Source organism: Nicotiana sylvestris, chromosome 5, assembly GCF_000393655.2.
Source record: "Nicotiana sylvestris chromosome 5, ASM39365v2, whole genome shotgun sequence".
NCBI classification, from domain to species: Eukaryota; Viridiplantae; Streptophyta; class Magnoliopsida; order Solanales; family Solanaceae; genus Nicotiana; species Nicotiana sylvestris.
Window position 1 is genome coordinate 84,611,253 of NC_091061.1, and position 16,137 is coordinate 84,627,389.

The 16,137-nt window shown below is 40.1% G+C and overlaps 2 protein-coding genes across 2 annotated transcripts; both read right to left on the minus strand.

Annotated features, from left to right (window-relative positions):
- Positions 1–10,861: 10,861 nt before the first annotated feature.
- LOC104211026 (uncharacterized) lies at positions 10,862–12,071 on the minus strand. The gene is made up of 3 exons (XM_009760020.1): positions 11,328–12,071; positions 11,089–11,246; positions 10,862–10,913 (listed from the first exon to the last, which is right to left on the minus strand). Exons 1-3 carry the CDS (start codon positions 12,069–12,071, stop codon positions 10,862–10,864), a joined length of 954 nt encoding a protein of 317 aa, XP_009758322.1.
- Positions 12,072–13,761: 1,690 nt separating this feature from the next.
- LOC104211025 (uncharacterized) lies at positions 13,762–15,174 on the minus strand. The gene is made up of 2 exons (XM_070146492.1): positions 14,739–15,174; positions 13,762–14,654 (listed from the first exon to the last, which is right to left on the minus strand). Exons 1-2 carry the CDS (start codon positions 15,172–15,174, stop codon positions 13,762–13,764), a joined length of 1,329 nt encoding a protein of 442 aa, XP_070002593.1.
- Positions 15,175–16,137: the final 963 nt, after the last annotated feature.

Genomic DNA, 16,137 nt, shown 5'->3' on the forward strand with positions numbered 1-16,137 from the left:
TTTGACTCAAATATCTTATTGGCAATCTTCTCCAAATGGTTCACTGCGATTTTATCAGGGACACGAGCTTCATTTAGAATCTTCATCAGGGCCCGGCGATGCTCATCTGAATAGATCAACAATGATAACAGGGAAATCTGAGCAGGAGTCTTTCTCAACTGTTCTATGATGGAGTAATCTTGTACTTTCATTTTTCTCAAAAACTTCTCTGCCTCTTCTTCAGTGACCGGTTTCTTCACTAGAACTAGATTGTCTCTGAGTGTTTTATCTTTCCTTAACTCTTCCGGGAAAAAGCATCTCACCGAATGAGTTAATCCTCGGGCCTCGTTAACTTCCTCTTTCACTTCCTTCCCCTTATATGTTATTGTCACTCGCTCATAGTTCCATGGGACAATCTTGGTGTTAGCTACCGTCAGCTGGGTCACAGGTTTAATAATGATCGGGTCCGTGCGAGCACCCTTCACAATTATGACTGGTTTACTTGTGACCCCCGACACGATCACTTTTAGCTTTTCTTGCTTTGCTATAACATTACTTGGGGACCTCTTTTCAACTACCACAACTGGCTTATCATTTGGCATGATCAACTTGTCCGCCGATCCTTCAGCCATCAAACAGGTTACTTTTGTGACAACCAGGGTCCTTGACCGACATACTTTCACTAGACCGGATCATCATGACAGATTGTGAAGGCTTCTTGGGCTTCCTATCTGTGTGCACTATCTCAATCGTGTGCGTTTCAGCATGGGCCGGCAATGGGTTCTGGTTGATATTGGGTACTTCTGGGCTCTGGACCACAATCTAGTTCGTATCAATGAGCTCTTGGATGGCGTTCTTGAGATGCCAACACTTTTCTGTGTCGTTCCTCGGAGTATGAGAACAGTACGCACACCTGAGAGAATAATCCAGGTTCTTTGGAGGAGGGTTTGGTAGTTTTGACTCAATTGGCCTCAGAACATCCAACTGCCTCAACCTTTGAAATAGGCTGGTATAAGATTCCCCAAGTGGGGTGAAAGTTTTCTTTCGCTGCAACCTTTTATTCCTGAATTCTGGCTTGGCTCGAAAATTTGGACCAGTAGGGTTTCGGTATGTTTATGGTGGTGGGTAAGGGTTTCGTGGAGCTGGGGCACGCCATTGCGAGTGAGGAGGGGGTTGAGCATATGACTATGCATGATAGATATGATATTAGGGTGGCCTGACTGACTATTGAGGCTCTGATGGTGGGAAGTAGTGTTGGGCTGGACTATATGGAGTTGGGGTATAGGTTTGAAGCTAGGTTCGAGGTTGGGTGTAGTGGGTAGGAGCACCCCCTGGTTTGTGCCACAATCCTGAAACGACGATAGCGACATCCTTTTTTTTCTTTTTCCCAAGCACGCCTCCGGTGCCATTATGGATTGCCCATGTAGTTTCTTTGATGGCAGAGTAACTCATGATCTTTCTTGATTTGAGCCCTTCCTCTACCATTCCTCCCATTTTTAGTACTTCATTAAAAGACTTACCTATGGCCGAGATAAGATGACTAAAGTAAGTAGGCTCCAAGGCCTGAAGAAAGTATTCTACCATTTCGTTCTCCTCCATTGGAGGGTTAACCCTTGCTGCCTGTTCTCTCCAACGGAAACTGTATTCCCTGAAACTTTCACTAGGCTTCTTCTCAATATTAGTCAAAGATAAATGATCTGTAACAATCTTGGTGTTTTATTGGAAATGACGAGCGAATGCTTGGGCCAAATCATACCAGGTATACCATCTGTTGTGATCTTGACGAGTGTACACTCCAATGCTGCGCCACTCAGACTTTGGCTGAAGTATGCCATTAACAGTTCATCTTTCCAACCGGCTCCTCTCATTTTACTGCAGAATCCCCTTAAGTGTGCCACGTGATCTCCGTGTCCGTCATACATGTCGAATTTGGGAATTTTGAACCCAATAGGCAGTTGTACGTTAGGGAACAAACACAGATATTAGTAGGCTACGCTCACTTGACCTCCCAACCCTTGCATGTTTCTGAGCGACTGTTCTAGTCTTCTCACCTTCCTAAACATCTCCTCATATTCCGTGTTTTTAGGTGATTTCTCAGTCTCAACAGGGAGGTCGAAACAAGGAGTGTATGAGTAATGTTTGGGGCCATGAAAGTAGGCTTTGGGTGATAGTGCTGATTATCTTGGGTTTGGAATAATGGCTCACTGGAAGACCAATAGAGTGTAGCTGGTGGAGGTGCTACGAAAACAGGGGTAGTTGGTGGATGAGGGTATGGGTTTATTTTGGTTGGTGGAGCTTGTATGGTTTGGGGAGTAGTGCTAGGATAGTGGTGGTAAGGGGTAAAGCCTGGGGCGTGTTGTGGGGATGAATCAGTAGTGGGAGGTTCTTGGGTTTGAGCTAGCGGTGGGATGAAAGCAGGGTTGGTTTGGTATGATGGCGGGGGATGCCCTTTCATCCATGCCTGGTACATTTCGGCCATCTGGTGTTTCAACTTATGTAACTCCTCTTTCAGACCCGATTCAGTTTCCTCCACCTCCCTCGGTGGATCAATAATGCTTGCATCCAATTCTTGGCCAATCATGATCAACTTGTTTTTGGACCTGGTGTTGTACAGGTGAGTTGCCAGAATGCCACACAAACTAACCAACTTCCTGAACTCAATGACAACAACGAACTTGTCAGTGTTAAAGATTTAACAGATAGGCAACCACACATTTGGGATGGAATGCACCTAGACAGTTAAAGCTTCTATCGTGTATTTGAACGACTGCATGCTTCATCCTGGATTTTAACTAACTCTTCACATTTTGTGCTTTCTCTTCTCTCCCTTTTCTATTTTCACTCAAAACACTTTTTAATCACTATTGCCCTTTTTCCACTTGTTTTTGTTGCCTCCCTTTTATTTTGCACTTGTTTTTTCTCTCTTGTTTTGCCATTAGTTCTTTCCACTCGATTTTCTTTATTTTCTTTCTCTCTTCTTTTTCCTCTCTTTTTTTTCTTTTCATTTTATGGTTATGATCGAATCCTATAGGAATTGCTGACGTATCATGGTGCCGCATGAATCAGATCATTACATAGTTCAGGGGACAAATGCGAAATAAAAGAAAGATATATTTTCATAATAATAAAAAAACATCCTGATTACAGTGACTTCCCCTACAAATTCAAACATAAAACTGACAGACTCAACAAGTGGACTAACAAACTCCAAAAGAAAAATGAAAATACAGACTCGAACAAATAAAATAAAGAATAAATAAGTGCATCAACTATTGCTCCAGGGGCTCGTGGGACATCAGTCGGTCTCGCCACGTGCCTATGTGCAAGATCTCCTTAGAGGCGATCCAGGTCATTTATTATTTGGCGAACAAAGGTCATCACTGTGGCGAAGAAGGTGGTCCTAGTCATGTCCTCACATTCATGGCATTTCATGACGATATAGTCGGCGATTGCTCAAACCCTTTCCCTAATGATGCCCTTCTCTTGGAGTAAACACCCAATTTGTTGAGACCCAGCTTCTAGCACTTGGGTGTCATGATGGCTTTGACCCTGCAGCTATTGCATATTTCCCTCTAGCTGAGACATTAATGCATAACAATGTTCCCTTTCTGCCTTAAAGCTCTTTGTTTGTTTGGCCATCTCATTCTCGAGGGTAGTGAGCTTTTTCTTCAAGCTTGTGACTTCTCCCTCATATTTCCTTTTCAATTGCCGGACAAACTCTGCCCGTCCCTCTACGTTCTTCACCAACTGTGCCCGGGCTCTCGCCAGACTATCCTCAGATTTTTCCAAATCATCCTCGTACTCAGACATTTTCCTCCTAAGACCATTTATGAGTCTTTTATCCGTTCGGCTCTTTTCTTGATTCTCAGCAGCTATCTTCATTTTTTGAATCTAGGCTCGAAGGGCTTTGTTTTATTGGGCCAATTTCTTCTTCTCCCCTTCATCAGCAGCAGCCTGTACACTTTTGTCAAATTTAAGATCTCTGATTTGCCGCTCCAATTTGCTTATTGTGGCTCTGTAGCTTGCCTCTTTTACCAACTAATTCCATTGCTCCTGTGCCCCATCAGTGATTGTTGAACATGGGGCTTTGTGGCGGGCCGTTCGGGCTCTTGATGGACTGGAGACCTTTTACCATACCAAATTGTGTAACTAGGCTCCAACTCGCCTTTGGACAGATCCCGTATTTGAGTCTTTGGCTCCAAGAACATACACTGATGCCAAATTTGGCGCACCTTTTCTTCTGGGAATACAACTTTTGGCCCTAGTTCGATGACCTGTCGACTCAAATCCTCATCATGCGGGATAGTCTGGTACCTACCTAGCTGGCGTAGAACCCTATGTAGGGCATAGGGTGGAATGCTCCGGAGACCCATTAATAGAAGAAAACACACTTCGGCTGACATGTAAATGATTTCAGTGACCGGGAGCCACCCGAATGTCCACTCAATTTTGCTTGCTATTAGAGAGCTCAAATGTGCGAACCATGCCTCCGTACCTTCCGGAAACACATGACCCTCCACCCAGTTTTCATGTTCTTCAATGCATTTAAGACCGGTCATACCACAGTTCATGTACCCCGGGCGATGGAAGAGGTGTTCTTCCATCCAAAGTTGTAAAAGCATGTTGCAACTCTCAAAACATTTTCCCCCTCCTAGGAAAACAATTAGAGCTCGATAAATCTCTGCTAGGATCATCAGTACAATGGTGCTAGTAGCCTTTTTAGTCATGAATTCGGCCATTCCCACGAGCCCCAACGCTATATTTCCATCCTTTCTTGGGAAAATTAAGACGCCCAGGAATGCCACTATAAAATCTAGTCCTCGCCGAGCTTCCCATTTACCTTTGTTCCCTGAGTGATTTAGACTAGTATCTGGAGCCTCAAAATCGTGGGGATCCCCGTAATGCCGGTACAAGAAGTAGAATGTGCAAAATCCCTCAGCCAAATTTCCGTCTTTAACTTCCCGATTGATACTCAGGAGGTCTAGAAACTTATGAGGAGTTACCGCTCTAGGTGCCACTGGGTATCGATTTATGAGATTCCCACTAAGACCACCATAACCCGCTATTTCCTCAAGCGTAGGGGTTAACTCAAAATCAGAAAAATGGAACACATGCATCGGGTCCTAAAAAGGTATTAAAGCCTCAATTATATCCAACCTCGACTTAATCTTCAAAAGACCAATGAGATCACCCAAAGCTTTTATCACAGTATCTCTGCTGACTTTCCCTAAATCATTCCACCACATATGGAGTTCTAACTTGATTTCCTTGAGGGCCGTGAAGGGTTCATTTTCAATAATGCTCATCCTGCACATTTTTTTAAAGTGATCGGTTAAAAGACCATGATTTATTTTGACTCAAGAGAAAATTATCAATTTTCAAAAATTTCAATTTAAAACAAAAATATCTTTGCAAACACGACCCTTCAACACCTCAGGAAAGAAGATTTTAGGGTTGTGTTTGCTAATAGGCAAAAAATTTGAAAAAGGACCATAGGTGGCTATTCTTACCAAAGCAGCCTTCCGGCGCCCTTTTGGGGCATTTTGGCTCATTTAGACAAGAACGACATTAGCTAATTTTATTTACGACGAAATAACAACACTTCATATTTTTAGGTTATTTTTGCAAAAAAATGGAGTTGGACCCGGTGAGGGTTGCCTACGTATCCCAAATCCGGTGGGAATCAAACTTGCGTAGTATGGTCAATTTTGACACAACAAAAAAGCATAAACATTTTGAAATAAATTTTCCCTTTTTTTTTCAAACGTTTCGGCAGAGTTTCGGGATATTTGGACACCAAGTTTTTCCTAGGCGGGTAATTTCCTTTCTCTCACCTCAATTTGGTTTTTCTCAATTTTTCTTCCCTATTCTAGAAGCCGGTCAACATGCAATCCGAGTCAAATAAATGTGCAAGTACAAAGTAAAATGCATCAGGATGGTCTTTTGATTTCGAGTACACATGTCTTAGACGGACCCAACCCCTGAGTTGAGTCCCCAAAGTCAAATGCACGTGATGAAAACAAGTGTTCCTACTAGGGATCTGGTATGAGGCTATGTTATACTATGTTTGAAAACCTGGGTTTATTTGTTCTAGACATGGCTTAACCCAGTGGACAACTCGAGCCGAGAGAGGGCAGTGTACAGGGAATACAGAAGCTTCACCGGCTTTGCAACTTGTCCGAACCTCGTTCTAAAATTGGGATATGACTCTAACAGAAGAGAAGTCACACGAAGTGCACCCTTCCCAGATGATTTAGAAGACTAAGTGAGAGGAGGGTTTCGTAACAATTTATATACAGTTCAACAATATCAAAGCGGGATTATTTATTTAAAATTCAGAGTCGCCACTTGGGATTATTTGTGGTGTCCAGAGTCACCAGTTTAAAATCCCGAATCGAGGAAAGTTGACTCTTATTTACGGTTTACGAACACAAAAATCCGGGTAAGGAATTCTGTTAACCCGAGAGAAGGTGTTAGGGATTCCCGGGTTCCATGGTTCTAGCACGGTCGCTCAACTATTAACATTGGCCTAATTATCTAATTAATTACACATTTTAAACCTACATGCATTTTTTACTTTCTAACCGCTTTTAATATTTATAGAAAAATTCAAGGTTATTTAAAACACATCGTAAGCCATGCTACATGAAATGCACCCGCGGTTCACGACACGTTCTATTTAACCTTGTTGGAAATCTGAATCGGGTTACATGAAATGTACACCCAGATTTTAGTAATTACAAATCACAACTACGTCACGGGAGAGGTACCCGTAGCCATGATAATTATTTAATTAACGCGCTTAAAGCAAACTACGAAATTCATTTTTTAGTATCTAAGTTATAAAATATGAGGGTCATAGGTGATTCAGCTATGAATGCCACTCCTCAATCTATCTTTAAAGAATTATACTTAATTAAAAGGTCTAATGATATTCTTATTTAGAAAGTGTGTGAGCTTAATATATAACTATTAATTGTAAATAAAATTGGGGTACATGCATACCTTCATTATTTAAGTAGATCCTGGTTGAACATACTGAAATCTTTAATTAATAAAGAAGAATTTGGGCCAACAATAGCCCGTTGAGTGATCCACAAATAACCATCAATATCAGTTGGGCCCAAAGCTGAGCTCAATACATAATTAGGGGACCAGGGGCGAGCAGGCCGGCTTATCATGGCGTGGCCTTTTAATTGGGCTGATTTCCAGCCCAGTTCTAGGGCAGGGAAACCGATTTAATATTCAAAAGAAATAGAACAGGAGTTCAAGGTCGCTTGGCCCTAAAGTTGAGCCCAAGGACAATAAATAAATTCAAGTGCAGGCTAACCAGCCTAAGTTCCACCAGGTTGCCTTGCTTGGGCCTTGGCCAAGCCTAAACCAAAACTCAGATTCTCTCTTCACAGCATATCAAAATCAACAGGAAAATCTAATTTAAATCATGCTATTAATGTGAAATAAGCTTCAAACTCGACCATACATTAAACTCAGGATATTTTAAAATCAGTTTGATGAGCATACAATTCATAGCAGAATGGTTAAGTGCTTTAATTGTAGTCCAGCACGCAAATGCTAAATAAAACGCAGGCTGGAATTTACAAACCCAGCCTGTTTACCCAAGTTCTTCACAGTCCACTTATACATGAGAAATGTTCAATGACATGTTCGATACAATATATCACTTCTAAGTTAATTTGAACTTCTAGGTTATGAGCACTATCCTAATAACGATAACATACTTAATAAGAAAACAAACTGTACAAGAACTATAAAGTAAACATTTAGGCAGTAACTCGAAAATAAAGAACTGTAATTCCACAAACAATTAATCTACAACTTCATTTTTCTACACTTTCAAAGTTCAAGACATACCTGAAACAACAAAGAAAAAAAACAAAAAAAGAAGCTTCAGCAAAGACAAAAAAGCAATAGCAATCAACAACAATGTTCAGCTCTTTCTTAGACCAGCCTTAAACCCAGAAAACCAAAAACTCCATGAAAAAGAAGCTCTTAAAGTTCTAAGAGAAGATCAGAAAATCAGCCAAAAATGCAGAGAATATTTTTATATTCTTCTAGCGTATTAAATTTTGATGAGTTTTTCAGGACTTTGGTGCAGAGAATAGTGCTGAAAGTTCGTTTTAGAGTGAAAGGAAGGGCACTACTTATAGGCCGAAAAGGCCATGTTCTCAAAACAAATCAGGGAAATATTCCCTCAGCCTGAAAAGACATCTTTTTTAACCAATTGGGACAACTGGCTGTCCTTTATTGGCTCAGCATATTTATGCTAACCAAATAGAGACAGCTGCCCCTATTCTAGAGTCTTCCAAATAGGAAATATCTGGAAACCCTTGCTCTTATTTCCCAACATAAACCCCCTGAGTTCTTAGTTGTTCAATTAAACCCCCCCTCCAAAGTCATAATGACTACAGAATAATGCAAACAAAACAAAGAAAAATCAAATGGAGTAATACTTCTAATCACTTAAGCTTTACACTAACCTAACCTTTTGCTCAAATATTGGAATCAAAATAAAACCAAGATATAAACACTAATCACAAACAAACATAATTAATTTAATTAATTCATGCCAGCTAATCACAGAAAACAACTATGCAAATCAAGTCCATTAACTAGCTTAGCCTAAATTGAATTTAACTTTCTGATCCCTTTTTTTTAAATTAGCCTATGAGGTTCAAATGAAATTAAACTAACTACTGACAATTACTAAAAAGAAATAGAGATGAATGAGACTCTGAATTGACACAGACAAACAAGATGAGCAATATTGGTTAGAATATGTGAACATCAAAGGGAAAGAAAAGGAAAAGAACAGAGAAAAAGAAATAAAACTTGAAGCAAAAGGGAAAATTACCTATGCTAACTCCGGCTCCACAAAACACCCGACCAACTTTCTTCAAAGAATGAAATGAACCTTCAACTAATATTAATCGACTGTTCTTGACAAAGATCAATCGATTAATGTAGGTTTGGGGTTCAAACGCCCATACATAGACCAAGAACAAAGGCAAGGGAAATTTACAATTTTTCGGAACCCTAAATTCAAAATTCGATAGAGTTGGGTCTGATTTAAAAGGAACCAATGGGATATTTGGGAAGAGGCGGTATAAGGGGTTGCATGATGTGAGTTTGGGGTTATTTAGGGTTTTGGGGGTTCCAGATTTAGATCTAAAATTCGAGGTGTTTGGTGGTGATTTGAAGGAAACAGGTTAGAGATTTGAAAAGGGGAGGACAAGGAGGTCATGGGGTGTTAATTTTGGGGCGTTTGGAGGTGGTCCATCGCCGTAAGGCGATTTCCGGTCAGCGGACCACGGCGGAGATGACAAAGTGTATGAGGGTGGCTAGGGTTTGGGTGTTTCTGAGTTTGAGAGATGGAGATGTGTACTGAGGGGGGTTCGATTTGGGGGAGGTCTATATCAGGACAGTTTAATACTTGGGGGGGGGGGTAGTTCTGAACCGTTGGATCACTAGAATCCAACGGCTGTGATCAAAGGCAGACAAAATGGGGTCGTTTTGGTTTAGTGGGGGCCTGAACCGGGTAATTGGCTCTTGGACTCGAATTTTGGGGCGGGTTTGGCGAAAATATTTGGGCTTCAGCCCTTTCTGGACCAATTAAAACAAAACCCTTTTGCTTAACCCTTTATTTCCTTTTTTTTTTGGTCCGCTAGGCAAACGCCTAGGGCAAGTTTTATTAATAATAATATAAAAATGAAATACAATGTCATGATACATAATCCTATTATCAAAATTGAGTATTACACTCAACATTGATGTCACCTTAATGCAATTAAACTTTGAAATACAATTCTACATCCAAGAATGTGCATGTGAAATTCACACTGCTTTGATCCTTGATTAATGCATGTTTAACTTTGTTTCCATATCGGGTTTCCTCCATCCTCCATTGTATATTCTCCTCTAGGTACCCGCCGTACCAGTGCACCTAAGTTGCGCACGCTATCTGCTCGTGATGGAGACGAGTTCCGCTTCTTCCTTGTTTGAAGACAGCTTTGTGGTGGGGAGCAGTTGAGCCCCACCTACTCCATTTGCTCAACAGCATTCCACTTTAACCCATGCATGCACATTCAATTAAGACTCTGAAAACCCCATTGAACTGTTAGATGTAGCTGCCGTGCTCGTTGTCCCTTGATATCTTGCATCTGCTGATTTTAATATCTTTTACGCGTGCATTCACGTCTGAATTATTGTCGATATCCGTAAGAACCAAATCCCATTTTTGTTGTTGTTTTTCGTGCTTTAAATTCCACTCCCCAAAATCACAAAATCAGCAACTTGTTTGAATCATCACACTATCGCGCATGGCCTCTTTTCCCATTGCTAAATTCATTTTGCCTTATCGATTGAACTAAAGAAGATAGCTTTGTGGTGGGTAGCACGTGAGCCCCACCTATAGTTGTTTCATAAAGAAATATATCCCATATTACCTTCATCCTAGAGTATTGCATGCTTTTATGTATCCTAGATAACTTTCCATGTGCATTCTACTTTTCCATATTACTTTATTCCTTTGCTCACCAGCATGTTTTCTGCCAGGCCTTCTTAATTCGAGACTTGTGTTGAAGCATGCGTCTTTTTTGCCTACTTTTCTCGAAAAAATATTAGCTGTACATGCTAGTTGTGTTTCCAATGCCATTTGCTTCTTGTTGTGCTCGACATGAAGAGTAATCAATTTTATAATTCCAGATCCTTTTTGTAACTGAACCATGCGTGAGATATAAAACACTTTTGCACCATGCTGGTTGTATATCCAATGAGCTGAAAGCACACTTTCACCCCATGCTGGTTGGGTTGCCAATGCCATTATTCTTTGTTGTTGTGCTCGATTATTGATTTTTTTTTTGCATCATTTATCTCGAAAGTTGCAGCATGAATTGCCATAAGCATCGTAGTTGCACCTGCATTAGAGAAAAGAAAGTTAGAAATACCAACCCTTATATCCTCATCCCTTAGGATTTGAATATAGTGGTCGAGTAAGTTTTGCCTCCTGCACTTCCTTTTTTCTTTGCTTCCTATCTCTTGTTCACCTTCACCCTTAGATTTGGACATTGCAGCTTATCTTCATTAACCAACCTCCTTCCTTGTGCATCTAGATGGCAAAATTGTTGGCATTCTATTTCTCCAAAATCTAAAGCATAATTAGCCAAGTGGTCTGCCAGCTTGTTGCCCTCCCTATGAATATGAGTAACTGTGTAATTGCTCCCATTCATTAATTGCATCATTTCCTCTACCTGCTCAAAGATGATCCATGGTGGTTTTCAAATCCCATCCATAATCTTTTTTAATAACATTGAGTCAGTTTGAAGCCATACATGTGAGTATTGATGAGATCTGCAGAACCTTAGTGCTTCTACCATGGCCTTCGCTTCAGCTACTGTGTTTGTTGTCTCCTCAATCTCTTTCCCTACTGACTTAACTATGTCACCCTTTTCATTTCTTATACAAAAACCTATTGAGCTCCTGCCTTGATTTCCTCTCGATGCACCATCCGTATTAAATTTTAGCCATCCTGCACTTGGAAATTCCCACACGACTTTTGTAACCTTAAGTTTAGGAGTGAAGTTTTCCATCATAGCTAATAGATCTTGCCATTTGTGAGGTACCATGTCCATCCCAGGCTTTCTCACTTTCACCAAAGCCTGTATATTTGATGAAACTTGATAAATCACCCTGCTAGTTGTCACCGCCTCCCCATACTTCATACTATTTCTTCTTTTCCAAAGTTCCCAGACTACACATGAGGGGAGTGCTTGCATTACTGGTTTTAATCTTAAGCACACATTTGCAGTCCAACATTTTGTGATTGCTTGGTGCAATGTAAGTCCCTCCACATCTATTCCTGCCCTTGATAGAAAATACTTCCAAGTTGTCTTTGCAGTTTCTGATCTAAAAAACAAGTGCTGGAGAGATTCCTCGTCAGGTTGTATACAACACCAACATTTTGATGGCATGCTGTAACCAACCCTTTTCAAGAAATCATCTAAAGGTAGCTTTGCTTTCCACACTTTCCACATGAAAAATGCTATTTTAAAAGGCAGTTCGTTTACCCATATCATTCTATAAGCTTTTCTTGGTTCGTCTCTTCTTCTCTATACTCCCATGCTGACCTAACACTAAAATATCCTCTTGTTTCTAGCATCCAAAAGGGCCTGTCAAGAACCCACATTGTTGAGGGTGGTTTGATTTTCTCCAGAATGTGTATTGCTAACTCTTCAGGAAGCATCTCAAATAGCCTGTCCACATCCCATTCACCATCTAAGGTAACATCATGTACATTATGTACATTTTCATCAATTCCAAAGTCCTGAGGAACTAAAAAATATAGTGCCCCAAGACCTGTCCAGTTTTCATACCAAAATAATGAGGATCCCATTTTTGTTTGCCAAAGGATTTGATGTTCAATCAGATCTCTGCATTCCAACATTTTTCTCCAGATGTGAGACCCCCTTTTCCACGGAACAATTACAGGATTTAATTTTTTACAGTATTTCTGACATACGAAAGAGATCCATAGGCTTGGTTTTGTTCTGAAATTCCACCACAACTTGCTGAATAATGCCTTTGTTACATCATGCAGTGACCTGAAACCTATTCCTCCTTCCTCAAATGGCATGCATAAGGTATTCCATGAAGCCCAATGCCTACTTGTTCCTCCTACAGTGCTTCTCCAGAAAAACTGAGCAAACAATTTGTGCAACCTATTTATCACATACTTTGGGGGGTTTACAGCTGACAGTAGATGCATAGGCATACTTTGCAATACATGGGATATAAGAACTGCCCTGTCCCTACTGATAATAACTTGTCATGCCATGATTGCAGTTTGTCCATTACCTTAGTAATTAAGGGCTGATAGAATTCCAACTTTCTCCTTGCATAAAATATCGGACAACCTAAATATATGATAGGGAAATCATTCCTATGAATGCCTGTGATCCTTTCCACCTTGCTGACCACTTCCATGTCTGTTAAATGATGCAGGTACACAGCTGATTTGGTCTTGTTACAAGCTGCCCAGATGCATTTTCATATGCCTTCAGCACTTGCATAATTAGCATCAGAGATGTTTCATCTGAGGATGAGAAAATAATCATGTCATATGCATATGCCAAATGATTGATCTTTGGACTCCACTTTGGCATCCCAAATCCACTAAAATACAGGTTAGTATGTAGTGCATTGAGACCCCTAGATAATGCTTCTGCTGCCAATATAAACAAAGTTGGAGATACAGGATCACCTTGTTTTATTCCCCTTGAGGACTTAAAGAACCCATGAGCTTGACCATTTATTAGAATAGAATACCAATTGTTTGAAACTAATCCAAAGATAATCCCTATCAATATTTCTGTGAAACCCATTTTTCTCAGTACCTTGGTTAGAAATAGCCAAGATATTCTATCATAAGCTTTGGTCATATCTAGTTTCAGGATGACATTAGGTCCAGCCTTAGTTCTAAGTCTAATGTCTGTCACTATCTCCTGAGTTAGAAGGATGTTTTCTACTATATTCCTTCCCTTAACAAAACCTGCCTGTTCCTCCGATATCAGACTTGGGAGAAATTTCACTATCCTTTCATGTATCACCCTTGATATAACCTTATTAGAAAAATTACTGAGGCTTATTGGTCTTAAATCAGAAAAGGTGGTAACTTCTTTTTTCTTTGGAAGAAGAACTAGGTTTGTGTGTGTTACACACTTGGGTAGCTTATGACCATTGAAAAAAGCCCTCACCATGTCGTACAGGTCATCCCCTATTAAGTCCCAACAAGAATGATAAAATTTTCCTGTCATACCATCTGGCCCCCCCAGCACTATCACCATTAAGTCCAAGTACTGCCTCTTTAACCTCCTCTTTTGTTGGTTGTTTTATCAATTCTGCATTCTGCTCAGTGTTAATCAGATTAGGAACATGCTCTACGATATCAAATGATGCATGAGTAGTTGCTTCTGTGAACTGTTCCTCGTAGAATTTGATAGCCTCTTCTGCAATTTCTTGTTCTTCTTCAATCCAGGTTCCTCCACTGTTTTGAATTCTGATAAGTTTAAGTCTCTTCCTCCTACCTCTCACTTGTGCGTGGAAGAACTTTGTGTTCCTATCCCCTTCCTTGAACCAAGTCATGCCTGCCTTTTGTTGCCAATATTTCTCCTCTAGTGCCAGACATTTGATCAATTCTGCCTGAACCTTTTGTAGTCTTTCCCTGTTCATCCCTGTAGGATTTGCTTCAAATTCTGCTTCATGGACCATCACTACCTCTTCCATACTTACTATCTTTTGGAATATATCTCCAAATGTAGCCTTACTCCACAATGATAGGGCCTTCTCTATTTTTTTTAACTTGTGATTAAAAAGAACAAAAGGGTTTGCACTGAAATCAGCAGTCCAATTCTCTTTCACCACATCTTTAAAAGTCGCATGTTCCACCCAAAAATTCAAGAACTTAAAGGCTTTTTTTATAGGTGGAGTCTCAAAATCACACTTCAGATACATTAGACTATGATCAGAGCCAGTCTTTGACAAATGTTGCACCTCTATTCCTGGACATGTTTGTTGGAACTTCGCATTTGCCAAACATCTGTCCAGTCTTTTGAATATACAGTCTTCTTCTGCTCTCCCATTCCACCATGTAAATATGCTGCCTTTAAATCCAAGGTCGAATAGATTGCAAGTGTTGATACAGTGTCAAAAATCATCAATTTCATTCAGTGACATAGGTAACCCACCAAACTTCTCTTCTTCGTCCCATATTACATTGAAATCACCTCCTACAAGCCATGATGCATCCATATCCCTTGCCATTGCATATAATGAGTCCCATAATTCTATCCTCTCAATTGCATCACATTTTGCGTATATCAATGTTAGGACAAACTCCACATGCGTTTCAGTATGAAACAATCTTAGTGTTAATTGTTGCACCATATTGTACATAACAGTTACCTCAAATACCTCATCTATAAAAGCCCAGATCTTGTTTGATACATTTGAAATTGCTTGTGCAAGTCCTATCTTGTTTCTGTATCTTTCCAGTTTTTTTGCTTGTTGCTTTGGCTCCATTAATCCTACAAAATCATAGTGATTTTGCCTATGCATTTTTGTCAACCTTTCAAAGGCCTGCTGTGTGTTGACTGACCTTATATTCCAAATGAGAGCATTCATCACTGATTGTTGGATTTAGTTAGCGTTCTCCTTGTGTGCACCCCAGCTTTTGGTGCTGCAAAATTATCTTTCTGTTGCTTCTTTTTACCTTTTGCTGCTGATTTTGCCTTTTCCACTTGCATAGGTGATAAATCACCTTTCCTTGCCGCATTCATAAGGTGTTGGGTAGTTGATTCTTGATCCATGTCGTATCCTATTTTACCAGATTCTTCTCCCTCTTCATTGTCTTCCTTCCCTGCTGATGTAGCTCCAAATGCATTCTTTTTAGGGACCAAAGATTTCTCTTCTCCTTTTTTTAATAGCTGCACCTGATTTTTCTCCAATGTAACAGTAAAATTTACTATTTCTGTTTTTTTATTTTGGTTGTTTCTCCTTCTCTATTGTGATGTGTCCTTGTAGATATTCTTGTAATTTCTGAAGTTGATCTTCTTCTGTTCCTCCAGGATCATTTACCTCTGGGCCTCTTCCTTCATAGTTGCTAATTTCTGTGACTTCTGTTGTCTGAAAATTATTGATGTGCTCAACATTTTTTGATCCTTCCTTTATTAAATGAAAACCAGTTGTATTGTTGTCATTGGCATGCATATCTCCATTTACACTTTGCTCATCTTCTTCTTTGTCATTCTCATTGGGTTCATCATCAACTTGTGCTCCTAGTGGTACTTCGTTCTCCTCTGAATCGTATTCCCTTTGTGCTTCCCATAGCCTGCCTCCACATTCTTGTACTCTTTCTTTAAATGTAGACGATTTTGACCCTTCTGCTTGAGAATTTGGATTTTTATTAAGTACCTTGTTCACTAATGTATCTTGTGATGGGATTTCCTAGCATGGTTTATTGATCTTCATAATTCCTTCTCCTATTTTATCCTTGAAGCTTCTTTCTACCCATTGTGCGGTATCGTTATTTGATTTTGATGCCTCCTTTCCATTGTCTAGACCATTATTCGAAATAATCCCAGATAA